Source organism: Moschus berezovskii, chromosome 25 (genome assembly GCF_049115385.1).
Source record: "Moschus berezovskii isolate FMDL1 chromosome 25, NW_MosBer_1.0, whole genome shotgun sequence".
Lineage (NCBI taxonomy): Eukaryota > Metazoa > Chordata > Mammalia > Artiodactyla > Moschidae > Moschus > Moschus berezovskii.
In genome coordinates this window covers 19,531,043-19,544,441 of record NC_142484.1, presented here as the reverse complement: position 1 = coordinate 19,544,441, position 13,399 = coordinate 19,531,043, and the positions used below count along the sequence as shown (strand labels likewise).

Genomic DNA, 13,399 nt, shown 5'->3' with positions numbered 1-13,399 from the left:
TATTTTTAAATTAACTAATTATTTCTTATTTTTGGCTGTGCTGAGTCTTTGTTGGTGCCCACAGGCTTTCTCTAGTTGCAGTGTGTGGGGACTACTCTCTAGTTTTGGTTCGTGGACTTCTCGTTTCTGTGGCTTCTCTTGTTGCTGAACACCAGCTTTAGGGTGCACAGGCTTCAGTGGTTGGGGCATATGGACTCAGCTGCCCCACAGCACGTGGGATCTTCCTGGAGAGGAGATTGAACCCATGTCCCCTGCATCGGCAGGCAGATTCTTAACCACTGAATCACCAGAGAAGTCTGGTAGCTATATTTTTTTAAAGTTTTCTCGGTGATAATGATATGCAGCTTCATTTGGGAACCACTCCTGCAGCCCACTAGACCAATCTTTAGGTGCATCAGAATCCTGGAGTATTTGTGGGGTTTTTTTGGTTAGTATTTGTGTGTGTGTGTTTTGTTTCTTTGGCTTTTTTTTTGTGTGTGTGTGTGTGATTTTGGTTTTTTTGCTTGGTTGGTTTTAGTTCTGCTGCAGTATGCGGTTTGCGGGATCTTAGTTCTCCAACCAGGAATTGAAACCAAGGCCCCAGTATTTTGATCACCGAGTCCCAACCACTGGACTGCCAGGGAATTCCTGGGGGTACTTGTTTAAAAACCAGGTTCCCAAGTCTTCCTCCTAGAGATGTGATTCAGTGGATTTGGGGTGGGGCATAGGAACTGGCATTTTAAAACTCTTTATTGTGATTGGTCCCTGTGTTCACTTTCTGTGATGCATGATGAATTACTACAAAGCTAGCAGCTAAACCAACACCTGTCTGTTACCTCAAAGTTTCTGTGGATTAAGGGCCGGGGAAAGGCTTGGCTGAGTCTTCTGCTGGGGTCTTACCCAGGCGCAGTCCAGGTGTTAGCTAGGGCTGTGGTGCCATCAGAGAGGCAAATGAGAAAAGAATCACTAATAAGCCCCCTCAGGTTATTTGTTGGCAGAATTCATCTCCTTGAAGTTGTAGGACTGAGGTCAGTTCTTGCTGGCTGTTAGCGGGACATCACTCTTGGCTTCTCAAGGCTGCCTGAAGTTCCTTGACACCTGACTCTCTCATGACATGGGAAATTCTTCCAAGTTAGCAAAGGAGTCTCTTTCCAGTCTGCCAAGATGGACTTTTACACCCACTCCCATGCACACACATACATCTCTATTAATACACAATATCCATATATTGTGTATTATCTATTCATCAATAGGTATTCATTATACCTAGTGATGCATACATGCAGTATGTATATTTGCTATTATATATGAATATTTATATATAAATTAGACATAATGTAAATATCTTTATATTATTTATAAATATATGTATATAAATATTATTTACATATAATATAATCTAAATATCTAAATATTTATATACATATCTTATATAGCAAATATACATACTATATGTTTGTGTCAATAAATATAAACATATATACACACATGATTATGTTACTAATTATATGATATATATGTATGTATACATTTATAAACATATGCTTGCACACACACACGCACACATACACATAGTAACATAGTATGTGAGTGACATACTACAACCTTCGCCATACCCTGTTGTAAGAAGTTATATGTCCTGTCCATGCTCACAGTTGTGAACACTGGGGCCACCTTAGTGTCCATAACGGTGTCTATCAAGCTATTAACCGTTCATTTCAGCACTTTAAAAAAATACTTATTTTGGCTGTGCCAGGTCTTAAGTTGCAGCATGCAGGATCTGTAGTTGTAGCACTCAATGAACTCTTATATGGGATCTGGTTCCCTGACCAGGGATCAAACCTGGGCCCCCTGCATTGGAAGCGGGGAGTCTTAGCCACTGGACCACCAAGAAAGTCCCATAATTTCAGCACTTTAAGGGACATTGTCCTGCAAGTTCTAATGAATCCTGCCCTGACAAATGATTCAGCAAGTGTTTGAGCCTTTGAAACCAATGTTCTTAATTTTGAAGTCAAAGATCAAAAGAAGTGTAGATGATACTATATCCATCAAAGAAGTGAAAAATTCCCTCGAACAGCTTAGACCTTTAGGCAGATCGGTTTTCAGCACTTAGAGTCAATTTCTTCTCTATTCAGTAGACTCACATACAATCAAAGATTGTGTATTACTTTCCCATTGCTTCCGTAACGAAGCACCACAAACAGTGGATTCATACTGAACACATTTATTACCTTATAGATGCCATGTATCCCCTCAGGAGTTTCTAGGGAGGAATCCAGGTCTTTGCCTTTTCCTCCTTCTGGAGGGTGCCGCATTCCTGCTGATAGCCCCACGTTGGCAGAATTCATCTCCTTGAAGAGAAGCCCCACGGTACCCTGACCTCTGCTTCTGCTGTCACATCTCTTCTCACTCTGACCCTTCTAACTCTTCTAAGACCTCTGTGATTACATTGGCCCACCTAGATAATCCAGGCTAATCTTCCTAGCTCCAGACCCTTAATCACATCTGTAAAGTCTGCTTCTTCCAAGTAAGGTAGCTTATTTTCACCCAGGATTAGAATATGGACGTCTTTGGGGGACCACTGTGCCGTCTTCCACAGATAATATTTCCTGTTTAACAGAAATGGAATATGAATTAGATAAGGTACATAATCATATGTCTTCATAGGTTTCAGTACATTCCCAATACAATAGATACTGGAGACCAGTTAGATATTGAATAATACTTAATACGCTTTGGGTTTTATTCAGTGAAGCTTTATAGTATTTACCTCACATACTAAGTTCCTTCTTATAATATAAAAGTATTCTAAAAACACTGACAGTAACATGCTACTGGTTTTTTGTTTTGGGTTTTGTTTTGAAGAAGCTCTTTACTAATTTTCTGTCAAGATTTTGTAATTACCTACAAAGTAGGTATTTAGGTCTATATCCTTCTACTTGATGAACTGTTTAAAGGAACAGGGAAAAGTGACTACAGAACAAATCAGAGAATAGAATGAGTGATGAGAACTTCCAGTTGGAGATTTGGGTTCATTAGCTTCTTGTCTGTCTGACAAGTATGTCTCCTACATCTAATACAGGACTATTAGTAAAGCTTGTCAAGATTAAAGCATATCTGTATGTGATCGCTCCACAACCTCAGCTGCACAAGAACTGAAAAGAAATAAGGAAAATGCAGTAGGGTTTTAGATTCTAGGAAACAGACAGTGTACACAGTTAATGGAACTGATCTTCATTCTTGCTCAATTTTCCTTTGTCAAAGATGCTATTTCCTGTGTTTGAACTCTTCCATAACGTCAGTCACTAGGGCTTATACCAGTCCACTTCCAGTGGCTATTGGGCAATTAGATTTCTTCTTAAAGAATGAAAAAACACAGCTACCAAAATTCAGCAAGTAGTGTCAAAAGGGTAAGTCATTTGATAAACTGAGAACCTGAATCTTAAATCTACGTTGGTTAAGTATACTAAAGTTTTATGTTAACTTTGAACCTTTAAGCTGTCACAAAAATATCAAATCAGTCTCCAGTTTGTGTGTCAAAGCCAAATAATGAATTTTCAAATTAAAACACAATTGCAAAAACGTTTAAGATAAAAAGTAAGTAGCATTGTGTCTACTACTGGGGGCCTGGGGGCGGGGAGTGGGGCAGGGAGGGGAAGGACATCTTGAAAGGCTGAAATGAAGACAGCAACTCCTAGACTTCCTCGGTGGTCCAGTGGTTAAGACTCCACGCTTCCAATGCAGGGGGCCTGGGTTCGATCCCTGGTCGGGGAACTAGAGCCCATGTTCCGCAACTAAGACCTGACACAGCCAAATTAAAGCAAAAAAAACCAACAAACCTAACGGGAGTTGGTGATGGACAGGGGGACCTGGTGTGCTGTTGCTGTGATTGCTGTGATTCATGGGGTTGCAGAGAGTCGGACACCACTGAGCAACTGAACTGAAATGTGGTTACGAGGCACTGCCTCAGCCTCTCCACTTAGGGGGTCTGAAATCCAAAGAATATTATTAGGTAGGAAAAGAAACACACATCTTTGTTAATGTTCCTATTTTCGTGTCCTTTTGGCTGGCTTAGCATCTGTCTGCTTTGCTCTTTCAAACATGCCTCTTTCCAAGGCCATCCCAACTCCTCCTTCTGCCCCTGAACACCTGCCACCCTCTGCTGCTGCAGTTCACTTTCTCCTTTTTTTGAACTTTTATATGTTTTCATGAATCACCAGTACCTCTTGTCTTCTCTCCATCGGCTTGGCATAAAGGTGTTCAGCATTTACCCGAATGAAACATGTTTGTCCAACATTGAAAGACTTTCTTCAACTTTTGAAAACTCTTTATCTCAGTGTGTCTATTCAGACATGGCCTTTTTCTGTGGCTTCCCGGGCGGTGGGTGGGGAGGAGCAGGGGCAGGGTTGTCTTGACCTCTGCTGCTGCTGCTGCTAAGTCGCTTCAGTCATGTCCGACTCTGTGCGACCCCATAGACGGCAGCCCACCAGGCTCCCCTGTCCCTGGGATTCTCCAGTCTTGACCTCTGCAGGTCCATCAAATAGTGAGAGAGCAGTCCTTGCTCTAGTGCCAAGTTCTCTACCAACCCTTCATCTCCAGAAGCCACTAGATCGCAGTGACTCTGTTTCAGATCAGGGTGGGCTCTGCTCCACACAGTATCCTCCCAGAAACCTAAGCAGAAAGTGTCTCCACCATCAGGGACATTGGGTCATTGTGGTGGGAAGAGAACACAGTGAGTTGCCATCTGAGGTAGTCTTTGGTTCTTTGCATTTCCATATAAATGTTGATGCCTTTTGACAATCCCTTCCCTCCACCTCCAAACAGTAAACCGAAAACCTGGAATTCGGAAAAACATTGACTATATCCCTCCAGTATCTGGTTTATTTTTTAAAATATTTATTTGCTGCATTGGGTCTTAGTTTCATCATACAGCGTCTTTCATTGTGGCGTGTGGACTCTAGTTGCGGCTCTTGGGCTTAGTAAGTCTGTGGCATATAGGATCTTAGTTCCTCCACCACGGATTGAACCCGGGTCCCCTGCATTGCAAGGTGGATTCTTAACCACTGGACCACCAGGGAAGTCCCTGGATTATTTTATTTTTTCATTTTTATTTATTATTTTCTCTATTTGTGAAGAGCAGGTGCTCAGGCTTCTTATTGCAGTGGCTTCTCTTGTTGTGGAGCAGTGGCAGGCTCTAGAGTGCGCAGGCTTCAGTAGCTGCGATTTGGGGGTTCTAGAACACAAGCTCAACAGCTGTGGCAAACAGGCCTAATTGCGCCAGGTATACGGAATCTTCCCGGACCAGGGATCGAACCCGTGTCTCCTGCATTGGCAGGCAGATTCTTTACCACTGAGCTACCAGTATTTTTTTCTGAGTATTCTATGCCATGCACTTTACGTAAATCATCTCACGTGATCATCTCATCTTCACAATAATGCTGAGCAGGCTGCAGTATTATTCCCATTTCACAGATGGAAAAACTAAAGTTTTGCAAGAGTAAGTAGTTTACCAGAGGCCACAGTTCATAAGAGATCTAGGAACTCTGCCTGCAGAGTCTGTAAACTTTACCACTTTGTCCACCTGAGGGAGAGAGGGAGGGAGAAAGGGTTGGATGGCTGAGGGGCAGATGGAAGGAGTTATTTGGGGAAAGGCAGGCTTGGAGGAAAAGTCCTCCAAGGTTTCTTACATGTGCTGGCTTTCTACTGCAAAATATCTGTTTACCTTGACACATAATTATTTGTTCAAATAGCAACGGACCTTCTTCTCTGATTTCAGCATTTACACAGGATGTTCCTAAAATGAGGTGCTTGCCAGTCGCCCTTCCCCAGATCCCGAATGCAACCCTGGCCAGGCGGCGCAGAGGACCGTCACTCTGCTGGTCATGCTGAGCTCATACTCTGTAAGTCTGATCACTACACAGATTGGGGTTTCGCTAGAAACCAGCTCTAATCCCAGTGGTGGCTGACCCTAATCCCATAAGGGACCCACTTAGAGACTGAGCCTCTGTCAGGCACCCAGAGAGAAAGAACTCCCAGAGCCCATGCCCTGGGACTGGGAGTAAGGTAGATCCAGCTTTTGTGACCTGCTTTCTCTGTTTCTTGTAGAATGGCTGTTCCATGAGGTCAAGACGGGGGCCCCTCCCTTCTCCCACTTTACCAATGCGTGGTCTCATGGGATTAGTTTGGAGCCCACCACGATGGCATCATCAGCCTCCTCCCCGGCTCCTGGCTCCAGGTCCAAGAAGCCTCTGGGCAAGATGGCTGGTGAGTGGACACAGACTCCTAATTGCAGGAGGCTGCCTGGCCCCCAAACACAGGCCCTGGAGTGATTCAAAGGAGGCTGATGGTGGTGGGGGGAGTGGTCCTGTCTTGACCTCAGGGCCCAGGGCTCTGTGGGGAGTGAGAAGGTGTGCCTCTGTGAGCCTTCAATCATTTTGGCTCACTGGTCTCCCAGGTGTGCTCAGCTGATCTTCCCAGCCTGGAAACTACCGTGCTGAGTACTTAACTTGATGTCTCTCTTGTCATCTAAATCACTCAGAACCATTCACAGGAAGGTGATAAGCAGAGCAGAGCAGAGAGGACAAATCCACCTCCAGAACACCAAACTTTCTGTCCTGATCAAAAGCTGGAGAGGCTGAGTTGATATCATTTGGAGCACTCAACAATATGCCAGATATGGCATTATTTCCTCTAACCTTCAGCAACAACTGAAATGAACCCATTTTCCAGATAAGGAAGTGGAAACATTGACTGGCTTGTTTAAGGTCATCCAGAAAGCAAGTGGTCCACAGTCAAATCTGTGGGGCCCTCCAAAGTGTGATTTGGAATCAGTCAGTGCTAAGGTCTTCAGGAGTTCTGGACAGTGACCTCTTTCCACATTTCCATTTTACCCATTTGGCAGGAAGCTAGGATTTCTTGGGGCTTCCCAAGTGGCGCTAGTGGAAAGAACCTGCCTGCCAATGCGGGAAACATAAGAGATGTGGGTTCTATCCCTGGGTTGGGAAGATCCCCTGGAGGAGGATATGGCAACCTACTCCTGTATTCTTATCTGGAGAATCCCATGGACAGAGGAGCTAGCGGGCTATAGTCCACAGGGTCATGGAGTCGGACATGATTGAGGAGACTTAGCATGCACGTAAGAAAATCCCATGGATGGAGGAGCCTGGTAGGCTGCAGTCTGTGGGGTCACTAAGGGTTGGACACGACTGAGCAACTTCACTTTCACTTTTCACTTTCACACATTGGAGAAGGAAATGGCAACCCACTCCAGTGTTTTTGCCTGGAGAATCCCAGGGACGGGGGAGCCTGGTGGGCTTCTGTCTATGGGGTCACACAGAGTCAGACACGACTGAAGTAACACAGCAGCAGCAACCTAGCACGTAGGATTTCTCATGGCCAAACAGGTGCCAATCCCTGCCTCTCTTTCACTCCCCTAAATCTAAATCCACCTCCCCTGAGTGCTAAAAGTGGGTCTGGGGACTAACTGATATTTACCAGCTTAACATAATTCTGCTTACAGACTCACAGATGGTTGACTAGTCATCTCGTGGGAAGTTCTGATTAGGGTATCAGAAACCAGGGCGTGGAGCAGGCAAAGCTATCTTTCCTAATCAGGCTGGTAAAACAGCTAGAGTTGTTGTTGTTTTTTCTCATATTGTTGTTATACCATAGATTTTTTTAAAAATTTTTGAGGTATAATTGACATATGCTATTCTGTTAGTTTCAGGTGTATAACATAATGATCCAGCATTTGTATACATTGTGAGACAATCATCACACTAAGTCTAGTTAACATCCATCACCTTACAGTTACAGTTACTACTTTTAAGATCTACTCTCTTAGTAACTATCAGATATGCAATACAGTAGGACAAGCTGTTATTACATCTCTGCTGACTTATAAAACTGCCAGGCTTATGTATTTATTTTGGCTGCTCTGGGTCTTTGTTGCCGTGTGTGGGCTTTTTCTAGTTGCAGTGCTCAGGCTTCTCACTGCGGTGACTTCCCTTGCTGAGGAGCTTGGACTCTAGGGCGCGTGGGCACCAGTAGTTTCTGCTCATGGGCTCTAGAGTGAGGGCTGGAGCTTAGTTCCCCAGAGGCACGTGGAATCTTCCTGGACCAGGGATGAAACCTGTGTCCCCTTCATTGGCAGGAGGATTCTCAACCATTGGGCCACTGGGGAAGTGCAAACAACCAGCTTTTATGTATTCCCCAAACCTTTAAAGACAAGGGGAAGTTTGGGGCAAGTCCTGAGGGATGGACACAGTACACAGAACAGCTGGCCTGAGAAGGTGGGCAGGGCAGACGGACTGGGGTCCTTCCCGAGGTGACTCTTCTCTGATGGGGTCGGGAGGAAGCCCCTGCTGAGAACTCCAAGCCTAAGCAATGCCTCTCCCCACTGCAGACTGGTTCAGGCAGGCCCTGTCGAGGAAGCCCACGAAGATGCCCGTCTCCGCAGAAAGCGCCCTCAGTGACGTTTCCCAGCCGAGCTCACCGGACAGCCCCCCATCCCTGGGCCCCAGCTCAGAGGTGTCTCCCATCCCTACACCGTCGCACGCCGGCGCCGACGGGGGCGGTGGCAGCAGCAGCAGCAGCGGCCGCTGGAGCAAGGACTATGATGTGTGCGTGTGCCACAGCGAGGAGGACCTGGTGGCCGCCCAGGAGCTGGTCTCCTACCTGGAGGGCGGCGCCGCCAGCCTGCGCTGCTTCTTGCAGCTTCGCGACGCCACCCCCGGCGGCGCCATCGTGTCCGAGCTGTGCCACGCGCTGAGCAGCAGCCACTGCCGCGTGCTGCTTATTACCCCCGGCTTCCTCCGGGACCCGTGGTGCAGGTACCAGATGCTGCAGGCGCTGAGCGAGGCCCCGGGGGCCGAGGGCCGCACCATCCCCCTGATGTCCGGCCTCAGCAGAGCCGCCTACCCCGCCGAGCTCCGATACATGTACTTCGTGGACGGCCGTGGTCCGGAAGGCGGCTTCCGCCAAGTCAAGGAGGCTGTCATGCGGTGTAAGCTTTGGGGAAGGGCTTGCTCTACCTGGGCTTTTAGGAGACTCCCAGTGTTGCCTAGTATGGGCTTCACTCTGTTTTATCTTTTTAGGAAAATATTTGTCTGCTCAGCATCTTTTAGCTGGCGGGGATTTTCCTTGAAGCATGAAGGCTCTTTCATTTGTCACCTGAGAACTCTTAGTTGCAGGGAGGCAGGATCTAGTTCCCTGACCAGGGATGGAACAACCAGTAGCCCCCTCCACCCCTCACTGGGAGCAGAGTGTTAACCGCTGGACCACCAGGAGAGTCCCTAGGCTTCACTTCATTGCACTTGGCAAATACTGTGTTTTGTTTGGTTTTTTTTTTTACAAACAGAAGGTTTGTGGCAACCTTTCTTGGTCAGATGATAATTAGCTTTTTTGTTTCTTTTTTAGCACTTCTTCTTCAGTCGCTCAGTCGTGTCCAACTCTCCGCGATCCCATGAATCACAGCACTATGTATGTTTAAATTAGGGCTTCCCTGGTGGCTCAGATGGTAAAGAATCTGCCTGCAATGCAGGAGACCCGGATTTGATCCCTGGGTGGGGAAGATCCCCTGGAGAAGGAAATGGCAACCCCTGCAGTATTCTTGTCTGGAGAATTCCATGGACAGAGGAGCCTGGTGGACTACAGTCCATGGGGTCACAAAGAGTCGGATACGACTGAGCAGTTGTTCCTATTCTTATTTTTTAATTGAGGCATGTACATTTTTTTAAATCAACTTTTTATTGAAGTATATATGATTTACAATGTTGTGTTAATTTCTGCTCTACAGCAAAGTGATTCAGTTATACATATTTTTTTAATCTTCTTTTCCATTATGGTTAATCACAGGATATTGAATATAGTTCTCTGTGAAGGTATGTACGTTGTTTTTAAAAACATCATGCTTTTGAACACTTAATAGACTACAGGAGAGTATAAACATAACTTTTACATGCACTGGGAAGCCAAAGAATTTGTGACTCACTTGACTGCAATATTCGCTTTATTATGGTGGTCTGTAACTGAACCTGCAGTATTTCTGAGGTCTGCCTGTAGTTCAGAATGCAGGCTCTGGAAAAGACCATGTTACCTGGGTGAGTTACTTAACTGCTCTGTGTCTGGGTTTTCTCATTGGTTGAATGAGAATTATATTATATACCTAAATAAGTATGTACACTAAGTAGGTATTCAGGACATTGCCTGCCACATGTAAAGTACTCGTAACAGGCAAGGCCTGCTGCTGCTGCTGCTGCTAAGTCACTTCAGTTGTGTCCGACTCTGTGTGACCCCATAGATGGAAGCCCACCAGGCTCCCCCTTCCCTGGGATTCTCCAGGCAAGAACACTGGAGTGGGTTGCCACTTCCTTCTCCAATGTGTGAAAGTGAAAAGTGAAAGTGAAGTTGCTCAGTCATGTCCGACCCTTAGCGACCCCATGGACTGCAGCCTACCAGGCTGCTCCATCCATGGGATTTTCCAGGCAAGAGTACTGGGCCTAGCACATGTCAACTCCTCAATAGATATTAGCCATTATCATCAATATTTGGACTTCCCAGGTGGCTCAGTGGGTAAAGAATTAGCCTGCAATGCAGGAGTCACGGGTTGGATCCCTGGGTTGGAAAGATCCCCTGGAGGAGAAAATGGCAACCCACTCCAGTATTCTTGCCTGGGAAATCCCATGGACAGAGGAGTCTGGTGGGCTACAGTCCATGGGGTCGCAAAGAGTTGGACATGACTGAGTGACTGAACATACACACACATACACATCATCATTACTAGTATTAATAATATTAGATTTCTCTCACTGAGGTCAGGTTGGCAATGTCCACCAAGAGCTAGAAACATGCCAGGAGGGACCCTGGTTTAGTCTTGGTTTAGTAAAGCAAACAGGTGCAAAATAATAGGAAAGGATTGCCCCTGATAAGCATATCCAGGGAGGGGCAATATGTAACAGTGGGTTTGGAAGGTAAAATAGATTAAAAGGCAACGGAGGCGGGGAGCTGTTGGGGAAACAGAGATCCTGGGATCTGAGGATGGTGACAAGCCCTGCGCCTCTTGGATCTCTTTCAGACCTGCAGACCCTTGGTTGACGCTTGATCCATCACCACAGCACCCAGAAAGTTGGAGCAAAGTGGCAAATGGAGTTAGAGGGCCCAGGGCCTTGGATTTCAGCCAACACACTGAGTTGTAAGGAGTGAGTTTGCAGGACATTTTATGTGACCCAGGGATCAGACTGTCTGTGGCCTCCATATCCGTGGGCTCCCAGGAAGGACCTAGGGAAGTTGGGGAGTCCCCCAAGGAAGGCCTGGCAAGGCTGGGGACTCCCCCAGGAAGGCCTGGGGAGACTGGGGACTTCCCCAAGAAGGCCTGGGGAGTCTGGGGATCCCCCAGGAAGGCCTGGAAGAGCCAGAAAGTGGAGGTGGGAGGAAGTGCTGATACCAAGATATGGCCCACGTGATGCTGCCTGCATGACTGGACATGAAGCCTGGCAGGTCATGTCTGTATCTTCATCCCCTGGAATCGGGCACTGGTGTTGAGGTGCATTCCTCTTGAAGAGGTGGCTCACCTGAGTAAGGAGCTGGAGTCCTGGACCACTTGCCTCAGCTGCGTGGTTTTCCCCGGTGCCCGGGGAAGCCCTGAGCAGGCGTCAGGAGAAAGCAACAGGTATGGTGTCTTTCACACTCCTGCCGGGGTCTCCCTGTGCCGTCGTTCACATCTGAGAGGTATGAGGAAGATGCCCTCAGCATTGTTGTTTCCGCTGCACACCTCGAGACCATTCAGAAGAGACAGGAGAGAGCAGGGAGCAGGAGGGGCGATTAGAAGGGATCAAAAGCCCACTCACCGACGCACTGACATGTGGGGGCTTCGTCAGGGGTCTGGCCAGAACTCATGCTTTCTCATGCAGAAAGCGCCTCACCTCTGCACTCAGAGGAATCAGCGTATTTCCTCTGGAGGATGGTATGTTTTCAATAAAACTGGTTGTTGAGCTGAAATGAACTTATTATTTCCCTGATGTATACTTTTGTGTCTCTTCGTCCACTCCCCCCTCCCCGCACATCTCCTTTTACTGAAAAATATATACACATATATTTTTTAAAAAACTGAGATATAATTGAGATATATTAGTTTCAAGTGTACATGATTTGCTATCTGCATATATGAAAAAACCTTTAATTACAAATTATCTTATTATATATGAAAGGACTAAAGAATAATGTAGTACACTCAGGTACTCTAAACCCAGCTCAGAAGCAAACCCTCACAAGCCCCATGTTGCTCCCTATCTGCCCTTAATTATATTCTCCTTCCTTCTCCCACTAGAAGTAACCACTATCCTGAATTTTGAATGTTATCACTCTTAGCTTTTCCCTAGAAATTTACTACATATGTATGCATCCCTGACAGCATACTTTTACATGGTTTTGTATTGTAAATAAGTGGTGTTATGTTTACAGATTATGCAAATTCCTTCCTTTGGCCATATGTTTGTAAGATGTATCCACGTTGAAGCATGGAGCTCCAGTACGTTCACTTTCATTCCATTATGTAAATATACCACTATTTAGCTGCACATTCTTTTACAAATGAACACTGGGTTGTTTCCAGTTTTTTTTTTTTTTTTGCTATTGAAAACAATAAGCCTGTGAGCATTTTTATTCTTGTATATGTTTTCCAGGGCAAGATCTTCTAGGATTTAACCTAGATGGGGAATAGTCAAGAGTATCCAATGGTCTTGGTAGAGGATACAAAATTTTCCTCCAAGTTGATTCTGCCAATTTCTGTTCCTACCCTGTGTGTATAAGAGTTGCCACTTTTTCATGTTCTTGCTAACAATTAGAATTATCAGGTTTTTTTTGTTGTTGTTGTTGTTGTTGTTGTACTACACAGCTTTTGGGATCTTACTTCCCCGACCAGGGATTGAACCCAGGCCCTGACAGTGAAAGCGCTGAGTCCTAAACACTGGACTGCTAGGAAATTACTTAGAATTATCAGTTTTTTAGGGCTTCTCTAGTAGCTTAGATGGTAAAGCATCCGCCTGCAATGCAGGAGACCAGGTTCAATCCCTGGGTTGGAAAGATCCCCCTGGAGAAGGCAATAGCAACCCACTCCAGTATTCTTGCCTGAAGAATTCCATGGACGGAGGAGCCTGGTGGGCTACAGTCCATGGAGTCACAAAGAGTCAGACACAACTGAGTGACTAACACATACACACACACGTCAGTTTTTTAAGTATGTGTTAATTTGGTGGGTGAATATTGGTATCCTATTGTCATAATATTCTTTCTTCTCTTTTGCCTTTATTATAAAAAATATACACTAAAAGGAAGGAGGCAGTTTGACAAATCCCTGCATACCTATCACCCAGTTTCAACAATTACCAACTCAGAGATAAGCTTTTATTAACAATAACCCTAC

The 13,399-nt window shown here is 45.7% G+C and overlaps 1 protein-coding gene across 2 annotated transcripts in view; it reads left to right on the top strand.

The window, feature by feature from the left end:
• The window catches only part of TIRAP (TIR domain containing adaptor protein), a 19,495-nt gene extending 6,096 nt beyond the window's left edge, over positions 1–13,399 (top strand). Inside the window, exons 2-5 of one of the 2 annotated variants that reach the window (XM_055415906.2) lie at positions 5,756–5,879; positions 6,085–6,243; positions 8,384–8,983; positions 11,054–13,399. In XM_055415906.2, the coding sequence (XP_055271881.2) occupies positions 6,177–6,243; positions 8,384–8,983; positions 11,054–11,073 (687 nt within the window). In that variant the 5' untranslated portion in view covers positions 5,756–5,879; positions 6,085–6,176 and the 3' untranslated portion in view covers positions 11,074–13,399. The remainder of the gene's footprint in view (positions 1–5,755; positions 5,880–6,084; positions 6,244–8,383; positions 8,984–11,053) is intronic. The other variant, XM_055415907.2, reaches the window with a different exon arrangement.